This window comes from Hirundo rustica, chromosome 1, assembly GCF_015227805.2.
Source record: "Hirundo rustica isolate bHirRus1 chromosome 1, bHirRus1.pri.v3, whole genome shotgun sequence".
NCBI classification, from domain to species: Eukaryota; Metazoa; Chordata; class Aves; order Passeriformes; family Hirundinidae; genus Hirundo; species Hirundo rustica.
Window position 1 is genome coordinate 53,516,367 of NC_053450.1, and position 14,297 is coordinate 53,530,663.

At 41.7% G+C, this 14,297-nt stretch overlaps 2 protein-coding genes across 14 annotated transcripts in view; one reads left to right on the plus strand and one right to left on the minus strand.

Annotated features, from left to right (window-relative positions):
• Positions 1-984, plus strand: part of GNAL (G protein subunit alpha L) — a 177,509-nt gene extending 176,525 nt beyond the window's left edge. For all 3 annotated transcript variants that reach the window (XM_040062815.2, XM_040062822.2, XM_040062829.2), the window contains one exon: positions 732-984. In XM_040062815.2, coding sequence (XP_039918749.1) covers positions 732-878 — 147 coding nt within the window. In that variant the 3' untranslated portion in view covers positions 879-984. The remainder of the gene's footprint in view (positions 1-731) is intronic.
• A 3,007-nt stretch (positions 985-3,991) lies between these two features.
• MPPE1 (metallophosphoesterase 1) overlaps positions 3,992-14,297 on the minus strand; it is a 30,080-nt gene continuing 19,774 nt past the window's right edge. For 10 of the 11 annotated variants that reach the window (XM_040062840.2, XM_040062903.2, XM_040062918.2 and 7 more), the window contains 9 exons: positions 11,551-11,928; positions 11,070-11,178; positions 10,340-10,443; positions 9,738-9,818; positions 7,935-8,043; positions 7,003-7,074; positions 6,767-6,889; positions 5,890-6,030; positions 3,992-4,471 (listed from right to left, as the gene is read on the minus strand). In XM_040062840.2, the coding sequence (XP_039918774.1) occupies positions 4,289-4,471; positions 5,890-6,030; positions 6,767-6,889; positions 7,003-7,074; positions 7,935-8,043; positions 9,738-9,818; positions 10,340-10,443; positions 11,070-11,178; positions 11,551-11,825 (1,197 nt within the window). In that variant the 5' untranslated portion in view covers positions 11,826-11,928 and the 3' untranslated portion in view covers positions 3,992-4,288. Of the gene's footprint in view, positions 4,472-5,889; positions 6,031-6,766; positions 6,890-7,002; positions 7,075-7,934; positions 8,044-9,737; positions 9,819-10,339; positions 10,444-11,069; positions 11,179-11,550; positions 11,929-12,023; positions 12,247-14,297 lie in introns of all 11 variants that reach the window. The other variant, XM_040062938.2, reaches the window with a different exon arrangement.

Sequence of the window (14,297 nt, forward strand, 5' to 3'; positions counted from 1 at the left end):
TTTAACAAGATAACCATGGGCAAAGAGATGCTGGAGCTTTAAGTTAGAACCTAAAAAGTTGTGCAGTAGCCTTGAGAAAATGTAGTTCCGCGTGGTCTGATGTTTACTGGACTTGTGGATGTTTCATTACTCTCAGTGAACCCAGCCGCTCTGGTGATAATTCCACCAAATTCTGGGTGCAATGATGACACCAAGCCTTCAGCTGGCTTAATAGGTGCTCTAAGTGAAGGTGACCTGAGGGGCGCTGACACAAGAAGCAGAAGCAGTAGAATGCTGTTCTCTGCTACTGCTGGCTCCACAACTGGGAGCGTTTTGGTTTTGTGAACAAGAGTTCAAGAATTTGCCACATGATGGCACCAGAAAAAGAAAACAATTCCTGGGGCAGCTGCATGGCAGGCTGCACAGCTGGCAGCGGCACAGATTTGGATGTGCAAACGGTGACAGCCTGTGCAGCTGAGGGTGGCATCGGTGGCTCCCGAAAAGGAGTCCTGTCCTGACCCCGTAACAGCATCCGTAACATTTTGTAATCTTCATTTCAAATTTGTCACTCGGACTGACCAGACCGCAGCCCTCCCTTCTCTTTGTTTACTTTTATTAGTGATCTTTACTTGTATTTACTTGCCTTAGTGATACAGATTTCCCAGCGTCCTTGGTTCCCTGAGATGTGACACTTGTCACAGCGCGGCACCTGATCCTTGTTTTGTTTTGTTTTTGCCCCCCGCTTCGCGCAGAGGATAAGTACGGCGAGCGGAGACGGCCGGCATTACTGCTACCCACACTTCACGTGTGCAGTGGACACGGAAAACATCCGCAGAGTGTTCAACGACTGTCGAGACATCATTCAGAGGATGCACCTCCGCCAGTACGAACTCTTGTGAGGGGGATCACCGTGGAACCTGTGGTTTTAAATTCTTTGCTCCTTACTCTTTGTCTTGATACTACCCCACACAGGGTGGAAGAATATACTATAGAAATGTCAGTCTCTTCACTTTGTTTACTTTTAATTGTTTAACCTTAAAGCTGATTTGAAGCGAGTTTGGGTTATTTTCCCTTCATGCTTTTTGGGACTATTTTTGTGCTTTATTTTGACATGCCACTTCTTCGTCATTCCACTAAGCCCTTTGGCTACCTCTGTTCCCTTAGGTTTTGTGTTTTTTTAAACTGAACGTGACCCGCTAAATTTTTTCCAGCGGGTTAACCTCAGTTCAGACCGGTATGTCAGCTGGATGACACTGAAGTCATACCTATCCCTCTGTGTGGGTTTCCTTTTTAACATGACATTGAAGAGTACTTGATGGGTGAAAAGAAGATTAATGCACTTTGTATCAGGTTATTAAATACTGTTGAGGAAGTAGACACACAATGTAGCAGCACCACAATATTTATTACTCTGTCACAATTTTTAGCATTTCTGAGTTGCAGGTCAACTGATAAAGTGACCTCCTCTTTTAAGCCGTTACTGGCACAGGAAGTAGAGTAGATAATGAGAGGAACAGTGAAGACAAAGCAATTTTTCTGGGGTTTTGGAGCTAAGTGTCTCTGCACACCTCAGGCATTTGAATTACAGCTACTTTTCAGCCTGTTGCATCTAGGCAGAAAATTTACCACCCTCACTTACGTTATTTGTGCTGTCCACAAATGATCCTTTTTAGTTCCGATCATTCTTGGACAACAGTCCTCTCCCTATATATATTTTTTTTGTTTTACTGCTGGTTTATTATATTGTACAGACTGTAAAATGTAATATTATTTTGTACAACTTTATTGAAGAAAAATACTTGTAGAAGATCTTTGTGCCTTGATTATGGCTGTACCTGTAAAATGAGCTAAGATGTAAGTATGTTTTTGATTGCGCTGTACAGCTTGATGTCAACCTTACCTGCAGCAGTGACTGGAGGTAAGAACTTTATCTGTAGAGTTTAGGGGTTTTTTCCTGGTTTATATAAAAATGCTCTTTAGTATAAAAATTATAAATTATGCAAATTAACCACTTACCTTTCCAAGTAAGGTATTACAGTCACCGGATGTTGCAGCAAACATGCCTTTCTCTTTTGAAGTCTCAGCTTTAAAACATTGGAATTCATTCGAGTGTCCAAATTGCAACCTGGTGTTGTTTTAATGGGAAACAAGGATTTCTTTTCTTTTTCTTTTCCTTTTCTTTTTTTTTTTTTTTTTTTTTTTTTTTTGTCCTTTATATTTAGAAAATATGTTTGGTAATTCTTTGGTCATTCATAGAACTTCACAATTGCACAGACCGATTGTGAATGTGTAAAGCACCATTATATAGAGCTCTTCAATCTTTGTACCAACAGCGGCTTTCATTGTGCAAGTAAATAGCGAGAAAGAAGAAAAGAAAAAAAAAAAAAAAAAAGGTGTATAAACCCTTGTGTCTGGCCTAAGAGAATTACAAGATGACATTTTTATTTCTCTTTTAATAAAGAGACACATTAGAAAATTATTTTATTTTAAATATTGTAGAATCAAAATGTGTGAATATTTCTCAAACTTGAATAATTTATGCAAATGACATTCTCAAAACAAGTTGTGGTACAGTACAATATATAAAAAGCAAGAATTGCTGTAGCAATAAGGCATGTCCTTTTTAGTAACTATAACACTGCTTTATATTTTATACATAGGTGTTTTATGTCTGTGACTATATACTTTTCCTGTGTCCAAGATAACCTGTACAAATGTCTAAAATTACAGTTGCAATAACAGAAACCTAGAGAAGTGTTAGACTACATTACTTTATAGAATATTTTACCACACTTCGGACCATTCCCCCCCACTTCATTTTAAATTTAGGGAGAGATGAAGAGCTAACACAGTCCCCACAATGGCACATAAATCAGCAGGTTTTATTAACTTTTTTACTGAATCGTTATTAGTTTGAAACCCCAATCAGTCATCTTTTAAAAATCAGACTACAGTCCAATTGAGAACTTGTTTCCAGTTGAATATGAAACAATCCCATTTTAGATACTATAATATGACCATTTTTCTCTTCCCATAAATCTGTACGTTCAATTTAAACATATTTCCCAAAAAGTGAAAGGCTGGGTGGGATAAGCTAACACTAAACAAAATTCTTTTATTTCTCATGCCAAAGAAAGTCACAGAATGAATAACAAAAAATAGTATTTTTTTTTTAAACTAGGCCCAGCCCAGGAGTTCAGGTTAGAGCTCCCAGCCTCTGCAGGAACATCAGCAGGAAAACTGGTCCTGGTATGAAGCAGTCCCTCTGCTTTTTCTGGGATGGGTGGGGAGCAGCAGGAGGTTTGTACCGCCTTCCCCCACACACTGGAGACGCTGAGCTCAGATTTTGTCTTTGTGGCACAGCTGGTGGCCTCTGCCTCCCCACAGAGGAGCCAGTGCAGTTCAAAATGTGACACTACACTAAAGTCAATAGAACTTGTGGAATGCTAAATAAGGCACATTCCTATCCCTGGCTGTAGACTGAGGGCTGAGGCATAGGATAATGTTACTGCAGCTGTATTTGACCTTCCTTCTTGCAGGAGATTGGAAACTGGAGGGCCCCTCACCACACAGATCTCTAGGATGCAAAAGGGCCCTCTTTTTTTAGGCTCATCATAGCACATCTCTTTGAAAGCAGCAGCTTGAGGTGTCACCCTGGTTTTTTTTAAAGCGGTTTTCAAGTGTGTATCAGCAAACTGGATCCTCGAGCTTCTTCCCCTTGTTGTCTGGTAGATGGGTAACTGCAAATTAGAGTCAGCTAACAATTTATTGTGTCAGGAACCAGAAGGTCTCTTGTCCCAAACCACAGTCCCTTACACACGACACCCTAAAACGGTTACGGAAATCCGCATCTCTCAGTGCTGATGCATCCAGATTCTGCCTGACCCTAACAAACACAAGTGTGACATTTGAAGGGCCATGCAGCAATAAAACAGAGAAATGTTTCCAGATTGCAAGATTCAGCCTCCACCAGGGTAAGACACAAGTGGAGACAAGTGATGAGGCTATAGGATTTACATAATGTACAGTTACACTTTTAATATACATATTTGATACAAAAATTATAGCAGGAAAAGGACTCATTTGATTGTCGAATACAGTATTTTTGTACAGCATGAAACGTTCATTTCAGTTAATTATTTATCCTGTAGTAGTCATATCAGCTGTATAGGACTTCTATGGTATGTGTAAATGCAACCTGCCTTCAGACTAGCAATCAAATTAGGTCATTTGCTGGCATGAATATAGTCTGATGTTTGACTGTTCTCAGCTTTGGTATTTCAGTGACTGAATGCAGATGTCTGGCTCTTCATACTGCTTTATGCTTACTGATTAAACGCTGAGCAAAATAAAACGGTGGAGTGAGAAGCTGAACATGAGCTAGTACCAGGATCACAAGCAGAGCACCTGCTGCACAGTAGATAGTGAAGACTCTGCTCTCAAATGGAAGGAAGCATTTTTGGAGGGAGAAGTCAGTTGGTGTTATGCTGCCCTGGAAAAGAAATGAAGACTGTCACTTTGCTGTGTTACAGTGGATTCTGAATCAGGAGTGAACACCACAGCTGTCAGATCTCCAATTTCTAAATCCCTATGTTGGGTGGCAAGGGTTGGGGCCAGTTTCCTAGTACCAGTGCCTTCTCCAGGGGGCTGAAGAGTCCATACCTTGTGGTGCTGGGCACTAACTGGAATATTCACCAGGCCAAAATTAGCCCAGAAGCCGATATTCCCATCTAGCCTAAACAGAGAGCTGGGCTCCTCATCTGATTTGCCTTCAAGACAAGCCTAACTTTAGCTACTGTAAATCCACCTGGAAGGAACCTTTCCAGGCTAAAGTTAGGTTTTGTGAATGTGCCCCTTCCTCCCCCAAGCCCTCCTCCTTACTCAGTACATGCTGCAAAAAAACACGTTGGCTAATCCAAATTAGGAGTAGGAACTTCAACAACAAAGAACTTGGTTGGGTTTGGGATCGACTTCGCAGTTTAATTTAAAGTTTACAGCGGATCAAGGCTGAGGAGTTATAACAGTAGTGAAGAGGATGCGACTTTAATTAGCCAACCTCTTGTTTTGCAGTGAAGATGCGCTGTCTGGCGTGTGCAGAGTGTGTGTGTAGTTTGAAGGCAGCTACTCTCAGGAATATGGAATAAACAGAACTACTTTCAACAACAGACATTAACAGTTGCATAAAATGAATTTAAACATATGGGGTTATCTGTGTATTAAGCAGCCTGAACTCAACAGCAGTGAAACGTACATAAAAGATTTCCCCCTCCAAGTCACAGACTACTCCGTAAACAGACCATAGGTTTTGCTTCTTACTCCCAAGTTTATAGGAGTTCTGTTTTATTTTTGAACCGGGGAACTAACTGATTTACCTCTAAGGATATTCTGAGCACTGGAACTGCCTGCACAAGCATAACCAACACCCTGTATAAAATGTGAACTGGCAATGAGGAGGCAGACTGTGGGCACGTCACAAACACTTTCACTGCATTAATGCACACGTTTGAAAACCACGATCACCGTGCAAAAGGGTTTGAGGTGGATACAGTCTCGTTTTCACAGATGGTAAATTAGCCAAGCCAAACTGGTCTTTCTACTGTTCAGTGCAAAATACTGATTATTTTTACAAGTCAATAGTTTACAGTGCACCCTCTTTCTAAGAAAATGTACCCAGATACTAATTAGGTCTTTAACAGCATTGCTTTGTACCACACAGAACATGTGGCTCCCACAGATGTACTTTATAAAGTGGATGCAGTGTACTGAGTGGGTTGGGTGGGTAGGCAATTTTTTTTATTATTATTTTTTGTTTTTACAGGTAGAATCAGTTTTAAAATATAGCTGACTGCCATGTTGATTTATCTATGAAAGTTATCTGACAAAAATAAAAAAAAAAAAATTAAAACTTACCATGATGAAACTAGGATTGTTTCTATTCCTCCAACTGAATGATGGGACACTGATTTCTGGAATTTTCCCTGCGTGCAGCACTTCACAAGCACTATGAGTGTGCCCACTGAGAATCAAACGGGGCTGAAACCACCATAGCAGCTAGAACACAAAACGGTAAAGCACAAAAATTAGGTCACAGCTAAAAAGAAATTGAACTTAACCTTTTTTTTTGCCTTTGAACAGAGTGAAATTATGGCAATTCTCATATTTTTACTAAGTGTTTTCTGTAAACTTCTGTTTTCCAGTAAGAAATCTGTTGGTATTGCAATATCAATCACATCCATGTGGCCCTGATCCCAAATCTGGACTTTTTTTTTTTTTTTTTTCCCCCCCATATAGATCAGAAAAACAAAGGCAACAGCATGCTGTGGATATCACAAAAAGGAAAACTGGGTTTAGTAAAGCAATGCTATTTTCTTGTCTAAGGAAGAATTTTGTCAGGGAATACTTCAAATTTTCTTGTAGTTACTAATTCAGCAAAAGTGATGCTTTCAAAGTGTTGGAAAACTGTGGCTCCATACCAGGTGTGTCAATAATTTGCACAGTACAGAAAGTACGGAATGCTGAAGTGGAGGTAATGGCACCACAGCAGATTTAAGAGTGCCAAGACTTAGGAGCTATACCTGGGAAACGTGGCAGGACCAAGGCCACGATAGTGAGAATCCTTGGGGGAGCAGCTCTAACAGGCAGCCTCTCCCAGACCCCTTAGACAGGAGCAGCTGTGCTCTGTTTGTCTCAGCCAACAGCCTTACCGCAATTCTTAAATCTATTTAAATCTACACTCGTGTCCCCCTCTCAGCCACCCACTGCCACTCAAGTTCCCAAGGAATCAAACCTTTTGTGATGCCTCTTGAGACAGTACATCATACTTTTCTTTAAAGGGGATGTTTTTCTCCTCTGGAGGAGCAGAATCTTCTCCAGTGCATTCAGCATCACTTTTCCGATAGAGAGGGTAATGCTGGGAGTAATTAAAAGCACGGATTAGTTGTTAATGATCCAGCCTTTCTGGAGCAGTAATAAATCCACAAAAACAACATGTTAATATGTTGCCTCACCCCACCTCTAACATACCTGTAGAAGGATGGGTTCTGAAGCTGGAAGCTTTTCCACATCACTGCATCTTTTGTTGGAATGATTCGGTTTCTGTGAACAAAAGCCATAGGAGGGGTGAAGGCAATTAAGCAACATCTAGGTTTTAAAGGGTTAGGGAGGGTGGGGTTGTTGTTGGCATTGGTTTTTTGTTAGGCAGTTTAGCTCAGCTAATACTACCCACTGTATGAACTCCTAAGAGTTTTACTGTGGGCTGGTGAAAGTCCCGTTCTGTATGTGCTGTAAATACAGCTGTGCTCTTTCTGACTGCAGAGAGCAGCAGCAGGATCTCTGCACCAACAAGGCAAAGAAGTTTGAGGGCAGCCCAAGGGAGATAGAATCTGGCAATTTTTCCACTGGGAGCTGGTTTCCTGATTGACTGCCAGCCCAGTCAGTCATGCTGCCTATGTGCATCCAGTCAGCCAATGAAAAAGGGAAGAGGAAGGAAACACAAGAAGCAATTTGATATGAGGAAAAAATACAATTAAAACACTACTAGGCTATGAGGAAAGGAGTGCAGTAAAATCAGGAAATGTTAAAAAAAAAAAAAAAAAAGCTTGAAGGCTATAAAACAGAATAATATCCATAAACATAAATGCAGGATTCTGTATCTGGAGTCAAAGGGAGGATTACAGAACTTCTGCCATTTCTTGGAACAGAGGAAATGACACTCCGTTGGCAGCGCTGACAAGGAAGTTGACACTATCAGTGCAAAGCAACACTGTCAATAGTTAAGTAAACATGGTTAAGAGGGATATGAGGAGAAGAAAGACTTGCTAACAAGTTGCAATGTGAATTGGAAGCAAAATTTTTTCCGGAGATTCTGGTTGTATCCTGACTATGCTATAGTATCAGTATTTCCATTGTGGCAGAGGGAGTCGCTGGCTGTAATCAGATCTTTAATAATCTCTTACCTGCTGGGAGCAATTCAGTTTGTGAGAAAGAGCCACAAGTTTTGCCTCTGAGGTACGGCAGACAGCACAGCCATCACCTTCCATGGCTACACTGTTCACTAGGACAAAGCTGGAAAATACCAGGGGGTGGGCAAAGAGAAGTGGGGGAGGACAGGGAGGCATTTGCTGTTCATGCACATATGTGGGATAAACTTCATTTTATAAAATGCAAGTGGTTCTTAAGTCGGACACAGCTCAGCAAAGCAGCAGAATGTAACAGCTCTTGAAACCATGTGCTGTAAATCCTCCTCTGAGTATCTGTACCACAGCCATGTCCCTGCCTGGTGGGCTCCCTTATACAGTTGTTAATTAGGCTGCACAATGTAGCTTATGCTTCATGCTTACACGTCAAGATTTTTTTCTGTTTTAATGGATACTTAAATTGTATTCTAATGGAATGTTAGAAGTTCATCACTAAACTAAATTCTGAGAGAAATGAGAGCTTGCTTCTCTCCCCACACAGTTCAAACCTCAGAGACAGAATTTGAGACATCGGATTTCTTCAGAACAACTGAAAACCAGAACAACACTGCATTTGGGTGACTGCCCTGAGCAAGCTTAGTTTTGTACTTTGCAGTCTCTGACACACAAAACAGGATTTTATTCTTAATAGAAGGTTTCCCTGTAGATTTCAAATCAACTTAACTTCTGCCACAAGAGTCACGCCCATTTAGTCACACATTCAGCTTGAGATACATCCCCAGTTCAATTCCATCTGTTTAAAAGACAAAACTGAGCGGAATGCCTTCACGTAAGAGATACTAGTCAATAGTACATGTAAGAGATATTAGTCAATAGTAAAACAAAAACTAACTCTCTTTGAGCAAATCAAGCTGCTTTTATACCACAGATTTGTTGTAAAATAGTTTATTTTGGAATATTTCATTAATAGTGCAGCTCATTGCAGTTAATGGATACCAGACATACAATCTGCAACTGCATGCAAGAATTCTGCTGGGCTGTTTTATCAAAGGAGACATGGAAATGTTCCTCAATAATTATTTTTGAACAGCTGAAATACATATCTTGAGGATCCCACATCTGCATGATAAGCAACAGCTTTATACTGAGCATTCACAAAGCTCAGAGATCTTCCTAAAACAGACACAACCATTTCCAGACCCGTCCAGAATTTTTCAGTAAACATTTATATCGTTTGCTTAATGAAGGGAACCGGTGTAAACCTGGAGGTTTTGAATCTCACACTTCCACAAGGGAGTACAACCCGAGGGCACACGTGCCAAACACAGAGTGGCTCTGGGCCTTCCCTTCCTGAATCTGGGACTCAAACACCTTTGCACAGCCCCAGAACTGCGTTCCCTCGTCGGGTTCCTGCACGGTGTCTGCAGGTGACAGGGCACGCAGCCCAGTGCAGCCACGGGGACACAGCCGTGAGAGCAAACTGCACCGAGGAATGCCCTAAGCCAAAACCAGCTTGGGCGCTATTACCCCACCTCGTGGAAAAACTGCACACACGCACCTGCTGTGTTCCCGAATTCCTCGAACAGGGGTTAAGTTCTGCAGACTAAAGTTATTGAAATTAATGAAACTCCTAATTTGTAAACACAGAGGGGGTTGGTTCATGTTTCTTTATCCTGCTGTGTTTACAGCCATGGCTCATTACCAGCTGCGAGGAAGTATGAAGGCACACCAGAGAAATGGATTCTGACTCCACAGTACTTTTCCATTTCTTTTTAAATGGAACCAACTCCAAGCAAAGCATTCCCACCCTGTTTCATCAGAAAAAAAATTAAATATACTCACTTTATTCCTTTCCGAGTTATCAACTTTGCTGAAGTAAAGTTGAACAGCTTTTCAAATCGATTTACCTTGTAAGGAGTCATTCTGTGTCACAGAGCAAAAATACAGCTGAGGTAAGAAATCACCACTGGAACTCATCTGACAGCTGCTTTACAGTTTGCTGACCATTCATGCAGCTTGCTGCTCCATTATGCAGCTCACACAATCATTCAGGAAACTCCCAGGGATGCTCTGACACCCCTTGTGTCCTCCAGCCCCTCCCTTCGGTGCAAGCACCAGCAGAGTGAGGGCACTTCCACTCTCTCATGCTAGTGGGAGTGGAAATATGCTCAGCTGCCTTTCTAAGGAGGAGGCCCAGTAAAAGGAAAAGCAGCTTCAAGGATTCCATGTCAGTGCAGAAGGATCAGCTCTGAACAACCCACATATGGTCAGAGAAGCATAAACCTGTTTTGTGCACAGGCCTTACTCTAATTGCGACCCTTTCTAATTTGATCACGATCAAAAAGTTTCCATTTAACCACAAAACAGACCCAGCACCAGTTACTGTGGGCATGCTGACACTTCATTCTTGGCACTTGTGTGCTCCTGCCACTGACAAGACTCACTCGTAATGAAAGCCGATGTCGTGATTGCCAGCGATGACCACCAGCTCCGTAAAAACGGAATGCTTGAACATTTTCTGAAACCTCCTGACATCATCTGCCCAGGCCTCCAGGAAAAAAAAAAACAGAAGAAGAAATTAGTGCTGTTCCACAGCACCTAGGGTTTTGCACAGCACGGTTTTGGTACTGGGAGGGCTGCAGGGGTGGCTTCTGTGGGAGCCTCCCCTGTGTCCTACAGAGCCAATTCCAGCCAGCTCCAAGATGGATCTGACAGTGCCTCTGGGATAACAGAAATAGGAAGGTGGCAAAAAAGGAAACTGCAGCTGCAGCCAGAGAGGGGAGTGAGAATCTGTGAGAGGAAGCGCCCTGCAGACACGAAGGTCAGTAAAGGAGGAGGGTCTCTTGCATTTTCTCTCCCCTCTCCAGCTGAGGAGGGAAGTGATAGGGCAGCTTTGCTGGGCACCAGGCGTCCAGCCAGGGTCAGCCCATCACAAGCGTATAACACAGAAGCACAAACTCGGATGTTTATATTTTGTACGTTTTATATGAGGGGCAAAACTGTCAAGGTACTTCCAAAAACGAAGGAGAATCACAGTACTTTAACTCCTATCTGAAAGACTAGAAACTTCGACCAACAGGAGCAGTATTAAACAAAGTCTTGCATACCTAATCTGCTTCCATTTCCTTCAAGAAATCCTCATTTTTTGAAATAAGAGAGCTAATGATGTCATACCTGAGGTGAGCTCCATTTTCCTTCATCAAAAACATCTCCCAGAATAAAAACAATATCTGGCTGCAGCAACCATAAGGCAGTTTGGAAAGATCTCTCCATCTGCCATTCCCTGAAAGGAAAGTACAGAACCAGTTATCACTGCCTTATCTCTGGATCCTCAGCTCTGAATACACAGACACAGCCTGGCAATGGGAATGGGAAACTGGGTTTACACACTGAAATATGAAAATATATTCTGAAATTCAAATTAAATACTTAGAAATCAGGTGTAAGGACACCTTCCCTGTTGCATCTTACCTGGTGGGTAATTCCACCATGATACAATCAGGACCAAGACATGCAAGAAGTAATACCAGCTTTTTTTTTTTCATTACAATTCTAATGAATTGCTCTTTATTAGAACAGTGAATTATTGTCCCATTAGCTACTACTAAAAACTCTAAAAACTGGGTAAAGATTATTCAAAAAAATTAATAATTACCTTCTTAGCTTATCCAGCCAATGTCCCTTGATTTCACCAAGCAGGTGTGTATCAGCTAAAATTATGGCCTTTAGGACTGAAGCTGACGTCTCCTTTCCACTCATGTGAGCTCCACCTTTCACGTCTGGCCATCGGCATTGAAATATTACCACATAGTAAATTAAAAATTCACAAAATATTAACACTGAGCTGACAAAGCACACAAGTTTCAGCAGAAAACAGAGCCTCCTCTTCAGAGGGAGATTCTTCACAGTGGTCGAGCTAGAAGCCAGCATTGCAGTACCAGCATAAGGCAATGGCTCAGGTTTTCCTCTCTCGGATGGAAACAGGTTGGGCTGCTCAAAGAGTCACATTGGGCTTTTTGTCAGCACAAAATCCCTGTGGAGAAAATACAAAATAAAATATTCACTAAGTCAGCATTCCCTGTAGAAAGCTACCACGCAAGGCCTACAGTGTTAGCTTCTTGTCATCACCTTGGGAGGCTTGGGAATATGTAATTGACCTGAAGCACAAAGTTCTCCTCCAAGCACACAGATGGCCAGCTGAGCACAGAGCTGCACTCACTCCCACCAGCACCAAGGAAAGCACATTACAGCCAGCCAGGATCTTGGTGCATGATGCTTTTTTTAGAACTTTACAGTGAAAACACTATGAGTGGGGATCAAAGGTAAAGACAGAGCTTAGCTTGAACAGCAACTGCAACGAAGGAAAAAAAAAAAACCAAAAAAAACGTTAGGATCCATATAGAATCTGTGAGGTCACAAAAGAACCCCAAGACCTAGTCCAAGCCTTAACCCAGTGCTGCCAAGTCCACCACTAAACCATGTCCCTAGGTGCCACATCCATACATCTTTAAAATACCTGCAGGGATTGTGACTCCTCCACTGCCCTGGGCAGCCTGCTCCAATACAAGACAATCCTTCCAGTGAAGAACTTTTTTCCTAGTATCCAATCTAAACCTCCACTGGCAAACTTGTGGCCACTTCCTCTTATCCCATCACTTATTTGGGAGAACAGACCAACACCCCTCCTGGCTACAGCCCAATTTCAAGTAGTTGTAGAGAGCAAGAAGGTCTCCCCTCAGCTTTCTTTTCTCCAGGCTAAACAACTCCCAGAGGATATCTTTGGCACAAGTACAGAACATGACTACACCAAATCAATAGTATTACCACCTTTAGCATGGCTCATTGTAATCTCCAAGAACCACGGGCAATTCACTATCCCAGAACCAGTTTATGGGAGGTTTCCAGGAACACAGGCACAGATACAAGAGTAATTACTAATGATGCTTCATTTCTGACAAGAGGAAAACAAGAAACATCTAAGCCTCAAAAATAGAAACTTCACTGCAGCTGTAGAGAAACAGTTAATGAGCCCAAATTGGTGAGGGAACTACATTTACTGCTTTCTGCTGCCTTGGATACCTTGTAACCTAGCAGGGAATTTACCCCTTTTGAAACTCGAGTATTTTTTTCTGTTTCCTCCACAGCCCTTGGCAGGAGCAGGTTTTCAGGGTAAGTGCCCACAAAAAAATGTCCCAGCTGAGAGAACAGAGGCACCAGCCCTTAACCTCCAATGAAACCACCCAGTTTCCAGGTCCAGCCTCTCAGAGTCTCAGTGTGAAGAGCACTGCAGGTCTGAAAGCCCTGCTCTTTAAAGGAAAACACTTTGCATGCTCACAGGAAAGGGACTCCAGGGGATCTATAGAGATGCTGTTTCACAGGCTCAGGAACAACTCCCAGAGAAATCCACAAAATGTTGTGTCTCCCACCCAACAATGGGATTGCAATTTTGCTTTCTACAATAGAAAAGTCCTAATTTAGGGCTAATATCCAGGATGTGAGCAATTACTGAACACAGTATTTAACAATTAGTGGACCAAGTCTGAATCAGTTAAATTTGATTACAATTGTAAATACTTGGTGCCTCTGAAAATTTACACTCCAAGTATCAGGAAAATTGTGACAAAATTACAAAGCCACACAAAATTAGTGGATTGTTTCTAAAATCTTGGCCTCAGTTATGTGCAGAACACAGAACAAAGTTAAATTGCTTCACTGTCCTATGAACTAGCCGATTCCCATGGAGAGTGCGTACTGACACATGATTGTTATATTATTTTTCCAACCAAAACCCCTAATTGACAATAGCCACTTATTTTCAAACACAAGCTTCCCATATCAGCACTACGAAGTACTTATTTGAGACAAAGAACCATTAGCCTGCACCCTGAAACATTTCTAACATGCATTATCAAACAGTAGAATGACTAACGCTTAATTGTATGGCATTCAGTTCTACCCAAACGTGGTCTAGCAGGAAAAAGCCACCGGCCAAATGTCACAATTCCACAATATAGGAACTACACGTATTTACATACACATTATTTACATACAAACAGACTGATTAATCTGTTTAATATTCATCTCACCTGCACTTTAACTAGCAAACAAAATAACAACACCTTGCTTTGTACATCTCACAAGGAGGCAAGATCAAAGCAGAGGTATCTGCTACCTGGCACAGCAACAAGGACAAAAAGAAAGGCATATTCTTATCCAAAGGACATTATTATCCACAAATTCAAATGGCTTTATCCTGCAAAGTTGGAAGTAGTACTTATTTGGGAGCAGACTTTGGTAGTCTGAGACAGTCTCCTCTTCCAAAAAAACCAGTATTAATTGGAACAGAAAATACCAGTAAGTTATTTAACTTGCATTAGCCACGTCCAGAAAGCAAATAAATAA